This window comes from Arvicanthis niloticus, chromosome 5 (genome assembly GCF_011762505.2).
Source record: "Arvicanthis niloticus isolate mArvNil1 chromosome 5, mArvNil1.pat.X, whole genome shotgun sequence".
Lineage (NCBI taxonomy): Eukaryota > Metazoa > Chordata > Mammalia > Rodentia > Muridae > Arvicanthis > Arvicanthis niloticus.
Genome location: NC_047662.1, coordinates 9768394 through 9783846, shown reverse-complemented (window position 1 = coordinate 9783846; position 15453 = coordinate 9768394). Strand labels below are relative to the sequence as shown.

At 48.4% G+C, this 15453-nt stretch overlaps 1 protein-coding gene across 1 annotated transcript in view; it reads right to left on the bottom strand.

The window, feature by feature from the left end:
* Positions 1-508: 508 nt before the first annotated feature.
* Tnfrsf8 (TNF receptor superfamily member 8) overlaps positions 509-15453 on the bottom strand; it is a 31887-nt gene continuing 16942 nt past the window's right edge. Inside the window, exons 11-13 of the mRNA XM_076933787.1 lie at positions 8606-8631; positions 7301-7511; positions 509-2587 (exon numbers count right to left, since the gene is read on the bottom strand). Coding sequence (XP_076789902.1) covers positions 2343-2587; positions 7301-7511; positions 8606-8631 — 482 coding nt within the window. The 3' untranslated portion in view covers positions 509-2342. The remainder of the gene's footprint in view (positions 2588-7300; positions 7512-8605; positions 8632-15453) is intronic.

The window sequence follows — 15453 nt, the reverse complement described above, 5'->3', positions numbered from 1 at the left end:
ACCCAACTGCCTTGGAAAGCAACTGCATGAAAGAACTAGACACCAACTGCAGATAACTGTTCAGGAAGTGAAGGGGGCAGGGTCCCTCACCACACAAGGCTTGCCCTCTTGAGAACAGGCACCTGATTCTTCACTGTTCTGAATATCAGAACAGCTAGAGCTAGGAAGTTCCCCATCAGGAGAGCTCTGGCTCCTGGCCGACAAGCTGCGGGTTCAGTGTCAGGCTGAAGGTGAGGTGCAGGTGTGGCCTACAGTCCTAGGAATGGAGCGGACAGGTGCCAGAGAGGGGGAACTCTGGGCTGGCTGCCTGTAGCTGGAGCACCCTGTTCTGTGTGAAGGGTGGTGGAACCTGTCCTGCTCAGCCACAGAAGACCTGGGTTCCACAGACCCCTGGCTCCTCCAGCTACATGGAGTTTCCTCTTTTCCAAAGTTGCATGGCCCGAACCTGCTTGTGCGAAGAAAGCCCTGGAGAGGCCCAGGATTCATCCTATAAATACCAAGCAAAGCCTTGTGAGCAGAGACCTTTTATTCCCAGCATCCTTGGAGGACTGGCCCCGAACAGGGAAGAAGAGACAGCCCAGATGGACAAGGAGAGAAAGGATACACAGCTGGTCACAGGCTCCTGCCCTTGGCTGTGAGTGCCATGAGTACAGAGAAAAGCCCCGCCTGGGGAGAGGATAGACCAGACCCATGCCAGCCTTCATGCTCAGGGCCTCCCACTACTCATCTCTGCGATCAGTCTTCAACCTCACAAATCCTTTTTTTTTTTTTTTTTTTAAGGCCCTTAGGGATTTTTTTAGAGGGTCAAAAAAATTGTGTGAAGGGCCATTTTGCAAGGGAATGTATCACTTTGTTGAAATGTGTGGCAGCCTGGCATAGAGGCTCAAGCCTGTCACCCCTCAGGAAGTTAAGATAGGAGGGTTACAGGCTCATGGTCACCCTGGGCTACATATCAAGTTTGAATCTATCCTAGGATACAGAACAAGATCCTATCTTAGAAAAAAGAAAAAGTTGAGCAATATCTTTCAAAAGTGTGGCATCCTTGTGGTCATCATGACATAGCTCTGGGGGTCACTGTGTATGCCCACATATCCACTGTGTCATTGCACAAGACAAGTGGGCAACTATCCAGCCCCCACACATCTCTTCTGGCCAGTATCCAGACTGTGGTATAATGCCTCTGGTGGCACTCAGCTGCTCCAACTTTTCCCCATAGATGTAGGCGGTTTCAGAAACTCCCCTCGTGATTCTTGACAGGGTCCCAACTTCCTCCAGACAGAAAACAGTGAGTGAGTAAACAGAATTCTCCCTGCCTGGCCCAAGGGTAAGTCCAGAGTCCCCAGGCTGCCACAGAGCAGATGTGTCATCCAGTTGACTGCTTGTTTGTTAGAAGAGGATGCAGGTGTCAAAGAATGAGCCAGGCTGGGAGTGACAGCAGCTTTAGTGCTTAGTATGAAATGCGGGGCTGGGGTTGATCAGCCCTGCAACATTTGCCTGGCATGCACAAGGCCATGTGTTCGATTCTCAGTACCTCGAAAGGAAAAACAAAACATTAAAAGCAGAACTTCAGGTATGTTCATCAGCACTGCCTTCCTCCTCACAGTGGGCGCAGGGTAAGCAGTGTAAACAGCAGGGTGCCTTCAAAGACAGCTCCAACCTGCTAGAGCTTCTGGGAACTAGGTGTCTGGCATGATCCTGCTGGTGGCTTAGGGACAATGCTTCTTCGTTTCCAGAGTGAAACAGATAGTGGTACAAAGTGTTAAGGACCTCCAGGACCACAGATCTCCCATCTCTGTGTGATAGAAAGTCCCTGGACAAAGCAGAGTCTTGAGCAGCGCTTGGTGGGTGGGGATCACTGCGGCTGCTGAGGAGGTCCATAGAACAGGGAGGCCTGCCAAAAGGGTCTCATTTTGCCCTGTGTGATGGGTACAGGCTATCATTGTGTCAGTGATGCTGAGCATCCAGCCTTTAACTTCCCTCTGCCTCAGGAGTAGAAGCAATAGATGCTGGTTCTGTTCCAGGGAGCCATGTGTATAGCTGGAGGCTGGTAGCACGTCAGTAAAGCCATCACTTAAGACCCAAGGAGAGAAGGTAGAGTACAGGGGTGTGAGCAAGGAGGCTTGGGACCAGCCTGTTGCTTCTCCCCCAGTAGACACCAGCCTAATGGTGAGTGCCCACTGCTGGGGCTCAGGGGCCAGCCCTCTTGACAACAGCTAAGGCTTCATTCTGGGCTACCTTGGATGCTGGGGCAAGCTGCAGTTCAAGCTGTGGTAGCTTCCCAGGTGCTAACTTGATCTCAAGGGTGCACTCAGCTGCTCTCTAGCCCCAGCTAACGTTGGGTGTCACTTCTCAGAGACAGTCGTTGGCTCATGATCCTCTTTCCCTCCTTCCTCCACTGAGAACATGACCTCAGTGCAGCTACCCAGAGGTGGTTCTGTCTCCTGCTCCGGGTAATGTGGGGCATGGTCCACTTCTAATTCAGCTTCCAACTCAGACTCTGTAGAACCTGCTGGAGCCCGTCCTTCAGGGACCTCCGTTTTTACCGAGCCCACAATCACTGTGTCCGCCTTCATGATGTAGATTTTCTCTGTAAGGCAAAAGTATGGGTGAGAGAGACCAGGATCTCAGCCCACGTCCACCTCATCTGCTGGGTGACTTTGGACAGATACACAGCCTCTCTGTTACACAGAAAAGGTATTTATGGGGCTGCCCATAATTTCTTAGGCATGTCATCAGAGGTGAGCAGGGAAGGACACAATGCAGTCAGTCTAAGAAACAGCAGGTAAAGAAAAGCAGGATAGTAAGAACACTAGGGGGACACAGCAGAGCCACACATGTCCCTGGTTCTTCTCAAGCACCATCTCTGAGGCCCAGCACTCCCACGAATAGCACCTCACCATCACTAATCTAACCCTCTACATGGCTAAGAACCTGAGGCCTCCCCAGGGTAAGGTAAAGTTAGGAGACACCTCCCAAGAAAAATCCAGCCACCTGGCTGCCTTTGCCTAAAACATCCACATGCCTAAAATAAACACCCTGGATGACCAGTGTGCCCCTGCTTGCTTCAGACAGATAGGTCTCAGGTCCCAGGAGCTTCATCAGTTCAGTCAAACTTGACTGATTGGCCATGTTCTCCAGAAACCTGGGTCGTGGTAACATGCAGCAGCAGCCAGGGGCTCTGTGTTTCTATGCGCCCTGAATGTCAATCTGCCAGAAGGCAGAGGGGATGATGAGTGTGTCAAGTGGATGGATAGCCCAGTCCTCTAGCAGTAGCACATGCTACAGTCCTCAACACAGACTGATGCTGGGGGGTGCTGGAACGGCCTTTCCACGCAGGGGGTCAGGGAGCCTCGAAGAAACATAGCCATCTTTGCAGCTGGGAGGCAGAAGCCTAGATTCACCAGAGTAATTGGCTCTACTCACTGGGCACAGCACGTATGGCCTTAGGCTGGGGACTGCACCACCCTGCCAGATCCTGCAATGGACTCTGCAGATGGAATGGGGAACCTCAAAAGGGAACTTAAGAGTGGGGGTGGGTAGACACAGGGGGCACATGGACCCTGCCTTTGGGTTACACCCTCAGATTCAGGAAGCCCAAAAGATTCTCAAGCACCCTGGTATGCCCGAGAGCGTTGCACCATGCCAGCTCTTCTATTTTAGTTTTTCACACACCCAGGAAAGAGAGAAGTGTAAGAAACAAGAGGAGGGGAGGGCAAGAGAAAGGGGCAAACCGTGTGTCCATAGCTAAGAGCAGGGTCGCAGGACATCCTCCATCAAGGCTTGCTGGGACTTTCATCTGAGGGGCAAGTGAAAGATAAAGCCAGGCTGAGCCTGGTAGCACAAACCAGTAAATCTGAAGAAGCTAAGGCGAGAAGATGGCAAGTTCAAAGCCAGCTTGAGCTACAAAGTGAGTGAGTTCAAGGCAGCTTGGGTAACTTAGTAAGAATCCGATTGAAAGAAAAAAAAAAGTAAACAGGGAGCTGAGGCCACATGCAGAATTGCAAGCTTGTGATATACAAAACTACAAGACCTGAGGGTCAGAAGTTCAAGGCCATCCTTGGCTGCAGAGCTAGTTCAAGGCTAGCCTGGGCTAAATGAGGCCCTATCTTAAAACAAACAAACAAACAAACAAACAAACAAAACAAAAAACCAAAAAAAAAAAGTCAAACAAACAAAACAAAAATCAATCCAGAAATCAGAACGAAGGCTGGGGAGATAACTGAGCAGGAAAAGTGCTGGTTATGCAAGCATGAAGACCAGAGTTCGAATCCTCAACAACCACTGAAGTGCTCAGTAAGTATGGCAGCAGCCTATAACCCCAGCATGTGGGAGGCGGAGTCAGGGGATTCCTGAGCAAGCTGGCTGGCTAGATCAATTGCATAAGTGAGCTCCGGGTTCAAGTGAGAGACCCCTGTAAGATGTAAAATGGAATGTAATCAGGATGACCGGGTCAACCTCTGGCCTCTGTACACACACATACGCATGCACGCATATACGTGCACACACAATTTTTTAAATTTAAAACTTAAGATTGAAAACAAACAAGAGTGGGTGGGATATAGCTCGGTTGTGGAACACTCCCTTAGCATGTAAAAGGCACCAGACTCAGTCTCTGGTACTAAAAAGGACAGATGGGACCAGAGGTCAGGTACAGGGTCACCTAAGAGCAGGCCACTGTAGGAGGTTGGTCTGATGCTGCTTGTATTCAGATGCTAAATACTGGCCCCCACAATCCGGTTGCCCTCCCTTCCACAAGGAGATCCTGGGGATAAGGAGATCCTCATATATACCAAATGATGCTAGGTAACCTTGTTCCCCAAGTTAATTGGTCAATAAAAAGCTAAAGCCTGTGATTGGGCAATAGATAGAAGTAGGCGGGTTTTCAGTTACCTGGTTGGGGTTTGCAGGGAGAGAGAGAAAAGAAGGACACAGAATGGAGGAGGCCACCATGAAAGGACATAGACCATAAGCACATGGCCAGGAAATAATTTATTCAAAATAAATTAGAACAGCTCCGAATCTACCCAATCTAGGCTTACGGCTTGTAAATAAGATGCCCGGATTGTGTGTCTTTTATGTGGGCTAGCTAAAAGACTTCATTTTAGCTACGAGAGAGGGACTCACATAGTTGAAGGAGAGAACTGACTCCCACAAGCTGTCCTCTGATCTCCACACTCATGCAGTGACATACGCAGAAAATAAATATACGAGATGAAAGTATTTCCAGATGACTCCATAAGTAAAGGTATTTGTAAAGACCTGAGTTTGATCCCTGGGACCCCACATGGTGGAAGGAGAGAACTGACACGTGCAAGTAGTCCTCTGACCTCTACATGCGCACGTGATACATGCCCTCCCAAAATAAATAAATAAATAAACAAACAAATAAAACAAATAATTAAGAGAGAGAGAGAGAGAGAGAGAGAGAGAGAGAGAGAGGAGAGAGAGATGAGGTATTGGAGAGTAAACTGTGTGTGTGTTGGGGGGGGAGTGTTGTGAGGGGAGAAGAAGAAAGGCCAGAGACAGGCTACTGCTCTCTCATGTCTATGGATCCTGATCCTCTGGCTTTACCATCAGAGGCTGCCTATCCCCAGTTGCTTGGATTCCATCCCCACCCCAGCTCCAGGGGGAAACGTCCCAGCCAAGTTAAGGAAAGGAGAGGCAAAGAGGGCCCGGCCAAAGGAGGAAGCTTAGACCTGTTGGTCCTTGTAGGAAACTGGACAGAAAGGCTGCTCTTCTGTTGTGTCACCAGAAGAACAAATGAGTCACCTAAGTTCTGGTGTCCCAGAGGACCTCTTAAGGCCTTCCCTCAGCAGCCCTTCCCCATCCCTAGCCCTTGCCACCTCCCTCCCTGAACAGGCTCTGACCCTGTTTCCAAGTTCCAGGCCCTTTATTCATCTTGGATTCAAACACACCGTTCGGTCTCCTTGGAAAACTGAAGGAGATTTTGGCAGCGTTTTCCTGCCAAATACATTCTTGTTGAATAGAACTTAACCGGAAGCTGTAACGGCAAGCATTTCTTTGAGACAAAGACAGCTCTCTAGAGCTCTCATTTCCCCAGACTGCCAGGGAAATGTGAAGAACGGTCACCCACGCCCTTCTAGCACCAGGACAGAGCCTGCAACACTCTATGGAGCACCTGCCCCTGGAGAGCTGGGGGCTGGGACACTGGGTGGAGATGCTCAGCGGAGAGCACTGGCTTGTTCAGAGTAGACAGCGTGAGAATGCTACCTCTAGGACATGAGGGGGTAACCAGGCTCAAAAGATGGGGGCTGCCTGCTATAGGTGAGAGAATAACACTGCAGAACAGCTTAGGAAGAAAGGGGGAGGGGAGGAGAGGGGAGAGGAGGGGGGAGAGGAAGATGAAAATTCAGAAAGCCACCCCTAAGAGGAAGAACAGATGACTCGAATGTGATGGAACAGCTGGCTGAGACCATCCTTGAATGCCAGAGTAAGAATCTAACACTCCATCCCGAGAATGAAGGGGACAATATACATCAGTGGTCCCCAGCCTTCCTAATGCTGTGACCCTTTAATACAGTTCCTCATGCTGTGGTGACCCCCCAACCGTATTATTTCTATTGCTATATCTTAACTGTAATTTTGTTACCATTATGAATCACAATGTAAATATTTTTGGAGATTGAGGTTTGCCAAAGGAGTCTCAACCCACAGGTTAAGAACCACTGACATACACGTTCCGGAGTGGTGGGAAGTGAGGAAGGAGGCAGGGCCCATAGGAGCCATTGCAGATGTTTTCCTGGCTGGAGGGCAGCAGAGAGGAGAAATGCTCGAGGATCAGCTTCTGCTGAGACCCATGAGTTGAATAAACAAAAGTCAGTGTTTCCAGGACCCAACAGATGTGGGGCTGAGTCTTGGGCAATTCAATAAGAAAACCTACTCCATGCCCGCTACCCCGACCCTCGGTTTCCCCAGCCATGGAAGTGGGTAAAGTCACTATTCCTAGAAGTTGTGACAGACATGAAGAGATGTTGCTAGGTAAGTGTCTGATGTCGCCAGCCTTCCTTCCTTCCTTCCTTCCGAACTGTGTTAGGCCAGTGGGGAAAGATTCTCTTTCTCTTTAAGAATGACAAACACTGTGCTCATCACTCCATGTCCTCTTAGTGAATGTCCCCAGAACTCCCCATGAAGTGATACTCTGGCCTTCTTGGACAGAAGCTTGACCTGGGACAGAGTGAATGGTGGCAAGGAGTGCCTACCTCCCCAAGCCCCATCCAGGGCTTAGCACCCACCTCCCTCTTCCCACTTGATTAGACCAAGATCTCACAACAGGACTCACCAATCCTGTTATTGGTGTGTTCCGTGGATACCCGGGGCTCTGGAGGTTCCCTGGGAGAAAAAGAATTCCCAGCTGTGCTGTCATCCAGCAGTGGCAGGTTCTCCAGGCAGGCGGCCCCAACACTGGCACAAGTCTCTACAGCTGGAGGACTCACTGGGCTCAACTTGTGTCCTGCGCTGGGATCTGTCATTGATCCATTTCTCTGCAGCTGCTGTGAACAGGAGTAAGGGCTGAATCAGGGCTCCTCCAACTCCATCCAGGCGTTGGAAGCCAACAAAAAGCTTTTCAAATTCTTTAAAGCTGCCACGAGTCACCTGACAGCATAAGGCACCTGTATAGCATTCCCAAGGATATCCAGGTTTTTTCATTCTTTTGTTTGCTTGTTGTTTTAATTGAGATAATATCTCACCATATAGCCTTGGCTGACTTAGAACTTAATATATAAATCAGGCTGGCCCAGGCTGGCCCAGGCTGGCCCAGGACCTCACAGAGATCCACCTGTTTTTACTTCAGATGTTGGTATTAAAGGTGTGCACCCAACTATTTGTTTCGTCTTTGTGACAGTCTCTGTAGCCCAGGCTAGCCTCAAATTTGATATGTACCTGAGGATGACCTGCTTTCATCTCCCCAACCCTGAGATTATGGTGTTAGCACACCCAGTGTATGCAAGTGGAGTAACATTTAGAAAGCACAATGAAAGGTGTCTAGCAAGGCGGAAGTAGTGGCTCGCACCTGGATTTCAAGGTCAGCACAGGCTGTACAGTAAAAGCCGGAAGAGACAGCAGAGGAGGGAGCACGAGTGTCTAGCAGACGGTAAACGCTGAATACGTATAGCTAACTTTGTAAGTGTACAATACTGATGACTATCATCCAGCTTGGCAGACAAGACTCCCAGAGGAAAGAAGAGAGTCTCCTCCCTCCAGACTAGACTTGGTACCTCAAAGTGGCCCAAACTGAGCTGTTGTATGTAATCCCTGCTGGAAATCCCCTGGGGCTGAGCCAGAAGCTGAAGGAGGTTGCTGTGGGGTGGAGCGCTCTCTCTCTCTCTCTCTCTCTCTCTCTCTCTCTCTCTCTCTCTCTCTCTCTCTCTCTCTCTCTCTCTCTGGTTCTCTGGTTGAACCTTACCATGGGGCCTCAGGCCAATACCCTGAGTACCTGGCTCCTTGACCAGGAACCCTGGGTGCTGGGGAAGAGGACAGCTCTGGGTCCTTCCATGGCCCTAGCAGCCCTGAATCTACAGACATTTTAAAAAGGTAGTCAAACAAAAGGACAGAGGCTGAGGTGGGTGTTGGAGATGGCACTTACGGTTAGCTTTTCAGTAGGACAGGAATCTGTTAAAAAAAAAAAAAAAAGTAGTAATGTCACCAAAGACAGTCTGACATCCCTCCACCACTTCCCATCTGTTAACAGAGAGCACTCTGGGATCTCAGTGAGGCTGAGCTTTGCTCTCTCTAGGGCTCAAGCCCTTGGCTGACAATTTCAGGATTAGCCCCTGGCATGCCTGAAGCCAGCTTCTGAGGCAGGAGTAAGTTGGGGCCTCCTTTCCATAAGTCTAGACTGCAACCCTTCTGCAGGACACTCCTGTTCTGTGCCTCATTTCTCTTTGTGTCACCATTCTGAGGGCTCTGGAGATGCCTGGGCCATAATTCTCAGAACACAACCCTTCTCGACCCACCTCGGCCCCTGCCATTCATCCCAGTATCTTTCCTTCTGTTTTAAACAGAGACCAGGTACCCCACATACAAGATGACATTTAACCATAGCTCACCAGCTCCCTGAGAAAGGAGGAGGTGACCACATAGTATCAAGCCCAACCTAACTCAAGCTAGCTCAGGCCCATCATGGAGTATACCATAGGGAGACAGAGCCATTACTGACTCCCAGGGGCTCAGTAAGGGACCCTCCGATGTCATTCAGGTTCATGCTGATAAGGCAAGCATGCTAGTAAAGGCCAGCATTCCTGGTGAGCTGCTTCTAGAACATGCTTTCTAGGTTAGCAGCTTGATCCTAAATCCTAATTGATGTAGGCACAGCAGATTAACCAACAAGGAACAAACGGAAATGTTATTCCACCACTCTGCAGCTTGGGATGAAGTCTTAGAGGTCTGGAAGGGAAATGGGCGAGAGTCGTGCTTAGTCTCAGAGTAGCTGACAGAACCTGGTGACTACCGTCTCCAGCAGAGGCATTACTTAGGAAGTTATGGCTTCTCTTTAGGTGACCACTAACCACCAAGACCAAGCCATTGACAATTCAGGTACTCTCTGACTTGAGACCACAGAGTGTTTTGTTTGATGGGTGCACACACACACACACACACACACACACACACACACACATACGTGTGTGTGTGAGTGTTTTATTAAGCTATATGTGTGAGTGTTTTGCCTGCATGTGTGTTTGTGTACCACATGCATGTCTGGTACCCACAGAAAGTGAAAGAGGGTATTGAATACCCTGGAACTAGAGTTACAGACAACTGTGAGCCACCATTTGGGTGCTAGGGATTGAATCCAAGTCCTCCAGAAGAGCAGCCAGTGCTCCTAAGCACTGAGCCATCTCTTCAGCCCATGAGTTGCTCATTTTATTTGTCAGATTTTTGTCTAGTGAGACAGGGTCTAAGTGGTCATTTTAAAAGTGATATCAGCGAAACTAAATCTTTGTCCTTTGGAAACAACCTTGAGTTTTGCAATCAGCCAACTGACATGTGGTGCCAAGACATTGTGGGAGCCTGGAAAGGCAAAAAAACGTGTGCGCTGAAGAAGCAAGAGAATAAACTGTGTCTTGAGAAAGAAGCAGGTAGGCTAGAAGCTGAAACACGGTAAGTAGGCACCATCTCTTTACAGGGCCTTTTGACTAAAACCCTTGCGACCTTTGAGTCAGGGTTCCTCCCTGCCCCATATGGACCACACCCTCAGGAAGTCACACAAATGAAGACCAACACAGGAGTGTTTATAATTTCTTCAAAATTGGAAAGATGCCAAGTGTCAAACAATAGTGTCGCTGAGCCATCCATCACAATACTTCACTGGAGGGAAACTAGCTCTACTTCCTCTAAGATTCAGCCTTTTTATCTGGGAAACGAGACAAACCTGGCTAACTCTGGAGGGGTTTATGAAGATAGAGTAGAGATCTCAAAATAGCAGGTGGGGCAGGAGGTGAGGGTCAGGGAGGCATCAGTGCTAGAGCAGTTGTCTCTCATGTGTGAAGGGACCAGGACTCTATTCACAACATGAACATGCCGATGTGTTCTCTCTCTTCTCTCTCTTCTCTCTCTCTTTTCTCTCTCTCTCTCTCTCTCTCTCTCTCTCTCTCTCTCTCTCTCTCTCTCTCTCACACACACACACACACACACACAGTATAAGCTTGTGATAAGCCACCTGGAGAACAGGGTGCGATGAACATGGCTCTGTGCTTTGAGGTTTTCCTCCCCCAAATCCAGAACCCAGTTCTCATTGTACAAAAGAATTTTAGGTAAATCCTAACAGATGGAATCCTGCAAAATGTCTGACCAGTGCTGTCAAAGGCCACTTAGGTCAAAAGTCTGAGAAGCTGTCACAGGAGAGCTTAAGGAGATGTCTGACTGGATGTAAGAAGGGTCCTTGGTACCTTAAGAAAAGCCAAGTAAAGAAATAATGTGTCTTTTGCTGTTTAATCACTATATATTAAGGCTGGAGAGGTGGCTGAGACATTAAGAGCACTGGCCGCTCTTCAGGGGGATCAGGATTCCACTCCCAGCATCCACATGGTGGCTTACAACCTCTGTAACGCCAGTTTCAAGGGATCCAGTGCTCTCTTCTGGCCTCAGTGGGCACCATGCTTATGGTATAGTTACATACATGCAAGCAAATGCTCATATACACTTTAAAAAGCTAAAAATTAAAACGATACATTACTGTTTACTTATTTAACTGTGGTTATGCATCACTTCAACATAAGACGTCAATAAAATCATTTGGGCATGCCCACATTGTGACTCCATTATTTTCTCAGTTTGAGGAGAGGAGTAAAATACTGGCTCCAAACTTGTCTGGGGATGACCTGAACTCCTGATCTCTCTCACCTTGCAAGTGCTGATATTACAAATGGTTTTGAAACAGGTTCTCACTATGCAGTCCCGGCTGGTGTGAATATACAGAGATACAATTGCCTCAGCTGGAATTAAAGGCACATACCACCTGCCCCTGTCGCCCAAGAGCTGGGACTCCAGGTGTGTATTACCACACTATTTTGAGGTGCTGATAACTGTCCTCTTTTCTGGAGCCTTTCCAGGCCATCTTTCCACTTAGGAGATTAACTCTGTTATGTGTCCAATTGCAAACTTCTACCTTGGGGCTGTCCTGCCTCTTGGAACTATGTGATGGGACTGATTACAAGTGTCAGAGATGGAAGGAACAGATTCCTTTTATCTTAAAACTCTTCTAAAAAGTGAAATCTCATTAGGATTTTTCCAAGCTAAATTATTAGCGAGGGGCTGAGAACCCCCTCTAAGAAGCCTCAGGTTTGCTAACACAGCTTAGACATTCTATGACAGGAGAAAGAAAGTATAGATTCTAACTCTCAGAAACAAGCATGTACTAACATCAAGGTGGGGGGAAAAAGCAGAATCTAAAGCTGGACGGTGGTGGCACACACCTTTGATCCCAGCACTACAAAGGGAGGCATAGGTTGGCTAATCTTTGAGTTCAAGGCCAGTCTGGTTTAAAAATCAAGTTCCAGGACATCGAGGGCTACACAGGCAAACCCTGTCTTGAAAAGCCAAGAAATAAATTAATTAAATTTTAAAAAATAGAAGGCAGAATCTAGAGGGACCCAGCATCTGCCAATAGCCTGCCCTGCTACAGCCTGTGAATTCGCTGAGAAAGACGCAAAGTAGAACTTGCCAAGGGCAGAGTTCAGATTGCCCAAGGCTCTTCCCCTAAAACTATTGCTTTGTCTGCTTGTCCTCATTTGTTGGTTTCCTTGCTTTTTGGAATAATTACAATCTTCTTGTAAATCTATCCCGTATCCCAGGGCCCAAGTCCAGGACAGACTGTACAGCAGTGGCCCCTGTTCAGCTGGATGCTCACTGAGCTGCTCCAAAGGCCAAGCTTGGGGATTCATGAGTGGCAGAGATTTCAGAGCTTTAACTCTCCTCAGTCCCGTGGTAGAGCTATGGAAGGCAGGGTAGCTCTGAGGTAGAGTTTGCAACTGGGACCAGTAGACTTAGTGAATAGGCTCCCTAGGTGGAGAGATGCCCTGGAAGGGCTCTCCCCACTCAAAACAAAAAACAAACAAAAACAAACAAACAAACAAACAAACAAAAAAACCCCCAGAAAACAAAAAACAAAAAACCCCACCAATCCCAGCATCTGGAGTTCCAGTGCATGAGAAGCAGAGGCAGATGGATCTCTGTGTATTGGTGCCAGCCAGGGTTACATAGTGAGAACATGTCTTTAAAAACAAGCAAACAAGCCGGGCAGTGGTGGCGCACGCCTTTAATCCCAGCACTTGGGAGGCAGAGACAGGCGGATTTCTGAGTTCGAGGCCAGCCTGGTCTACTGAGTGAGTTTCAGGACAGCCAGGGCTACACAGAGAAACCCTGTCTCAAAAAACCAAAAAAGAAAGGATGAAGGAAGGAAGCAGAAGGGGAAGGGGAAGGGGAAGGGAAAGGGAAAGGGGAAGGAGATGGGGAAGGAGAGAGGGAGGAAGAGGAGAGGAGAGGGGAGGAGAGGGGAGGAGAGAAACAAGCCAACCTAGTCTGGGCCTGAGCACTGATTGGTGGTGATGGAACAGGTTGAATTCTTTGATTCTGACCATCTTTATTGCAAAACCCTGGTTATTATGAAATACATGGGGAGGTACTCAAGTATGATAAGAAATTAAGTCTGGAAAATTACTCCAAAAATTGTTTTGGAAACAGTCAGTTTCTGTACTGTTTGCAACTTTTGGAAATCTGAAACTGTATCAGAGCAAAACAATCCTTTTCAGCCTCCATCTTCCTGCGATAACAGCAAGGTGGGGGCTGACATGCTTAGCCAGGCACGGGTGGTGCACACCTTTAATCCCAACGCTTGGGAGGCAGGTGGATTTCTGTGAGTTCAAAGCCAACCTGGTCTATGAAGTGAGTCCCCAGGACAACCAGGGCTACACAGAGAAACTCCATCTCAACAAAACAAAACCAAAACAAACAACAAACAAACAACAAACAAACACCACATACTGTTCTTCAAGAGGACTCTAGCTTGGGTCCTAACACCCATATCAAGTCACTCACAACCACCTGTAAGTGCCATTCTCATTCCCACACTCATATTCACACACACACACACACACACATACACACACACACACACCCCTACCTGCTCCCACATACACACACACACACCTGCTCCCACATACACATCATTGAAAATAACTTAAAAAACTAATCAAGGCTTTCGTGTGTATGTTAAAATGAAGGGCTGAGGGGAAGGACTGAAGGCTGGGAATGTGGCTCGTTAAAAAGCACTTGCTGAGCATGTATGAAGCCAGCAGATATGAACTGACAGGTCCGATCCCCAGCCAAGCATAAACTGGGTATGGCAGTACAACATCTGTCTGCAATCTCAGCACCTAAAAGCCGAAGGCAGGAGGATTGGAAGTTCAAGGTCATCCTCAGCAGCGTAGCAAGTTTGAGGCTAGCCTGTCTCAAAGTTAATTAGTTAAATATAGAATAAAATGATGGGCTGAATGCCTGGGGACATTCTGGGCTCTGTCACAGCTAAGGAGGGGCGCACTCTGGTATCTGGCAGGTTGCTAAACATCTTACAATGCCCAGCTCAAGATGTCTGCTGACAAATCTCAATGGTGCCGAGGTGCACTCTTGGTGGAAACTCCAGTAACAATAACAGTAACAGTAACAGTAACAATAACTCCAGTAACAGTAACAAGTCCCCATCCCGCTGTCTGCTCAGCATATGGCCTTTACCAGCTGACCTCATCTTCCTGTGCCCCACATAGTCATCTGGGAAATGAAGAGAGTGGTAGGTACTGAAAAGGCCACCCCAGAATAAAATGAGATGATGCCTGTGCTTTGCAAAGGTACCAAGGACACGTGCGGTAATGTCGGGTCAATTCGGGTGATGGGTCACAGGCATTAACCTGCACAGATCATAGGTCCTTGCTCATGAGACACTAGGGGAACAAGAGTCTTCACTTCAAAGGAGTGATTGGAGCTGGAACAGAGATGCCTGCTCTTACCAGCTGTCACACTCCTGGGGGAGTTTGAAAGATCTAGGACTGACTACCTGTGCCCAGATAAAGCCTGTGCTGGAGATATGTTCATGAGGACAGCAAGGAAATGAATAAATGCTCCTTTACCACCCACTGCTCCAGACAGACCCACTGCCCAGACAGACCCACTGCCTAGACAGACCCACTGCCCAGACAGACCCACTGCCCAGACAGACCCACTGCCCAGACCGACCCACTGCCCAGACAGACCCACTGTCCAGGTTATCCCTACATTGCCCAGGACCACCCTGACTAGACCATGCCTACCCTTCTCAAGACTATTCTGCCCAGGCCATACCTACCCTGCCCAGACCATACCCACCCTGCCCAGACCATACCCACCCTGCCTAGGCTATACCAACCCTGCTCAGGCCATGCCTACCCTGCTCAAGATCATTCTGTCCAGGCCATGACTATCCTTGCCAGGAATATAGTCATCTGGACCCTGTGTGCTCACTGAGGTGAGCACTTCCTCTCACTCAGCCCTGGGGACCCAGGGGAAGCTAGAGGTCCAAAACTAGCCTCACATACAGTACTGAGGCCAGTCTCTCTCTCTCTCTCTCTCTCTCTCTCTCTCTCTCTCTCTCTCTCTCTCTTTCTTTCTCTCTCTCTCGTTATAGCAAGACTGTTCTCACGAACATTTGGAGAGAAACAAAAAAAAAAAAATTAACTGACGGTGATGGAAACTCTAATACTAGAAAAATGTCAAGAAAGCAAACAGCGGTTTCAATAAGCCCTGCCCGACAGCTCATGGAAAAAGGCTTGAAACTATCAAAACACAAAAACCCCCTTGCTCGGGGAGCATGTACTTATGAAACTTCTCCAACTCAAAACACCTTTTGCTGGACAATGTTTTTTTTTTTTTTTTTTTGGTATGAGTTGGCCCAGGGCTCAGGCCCTA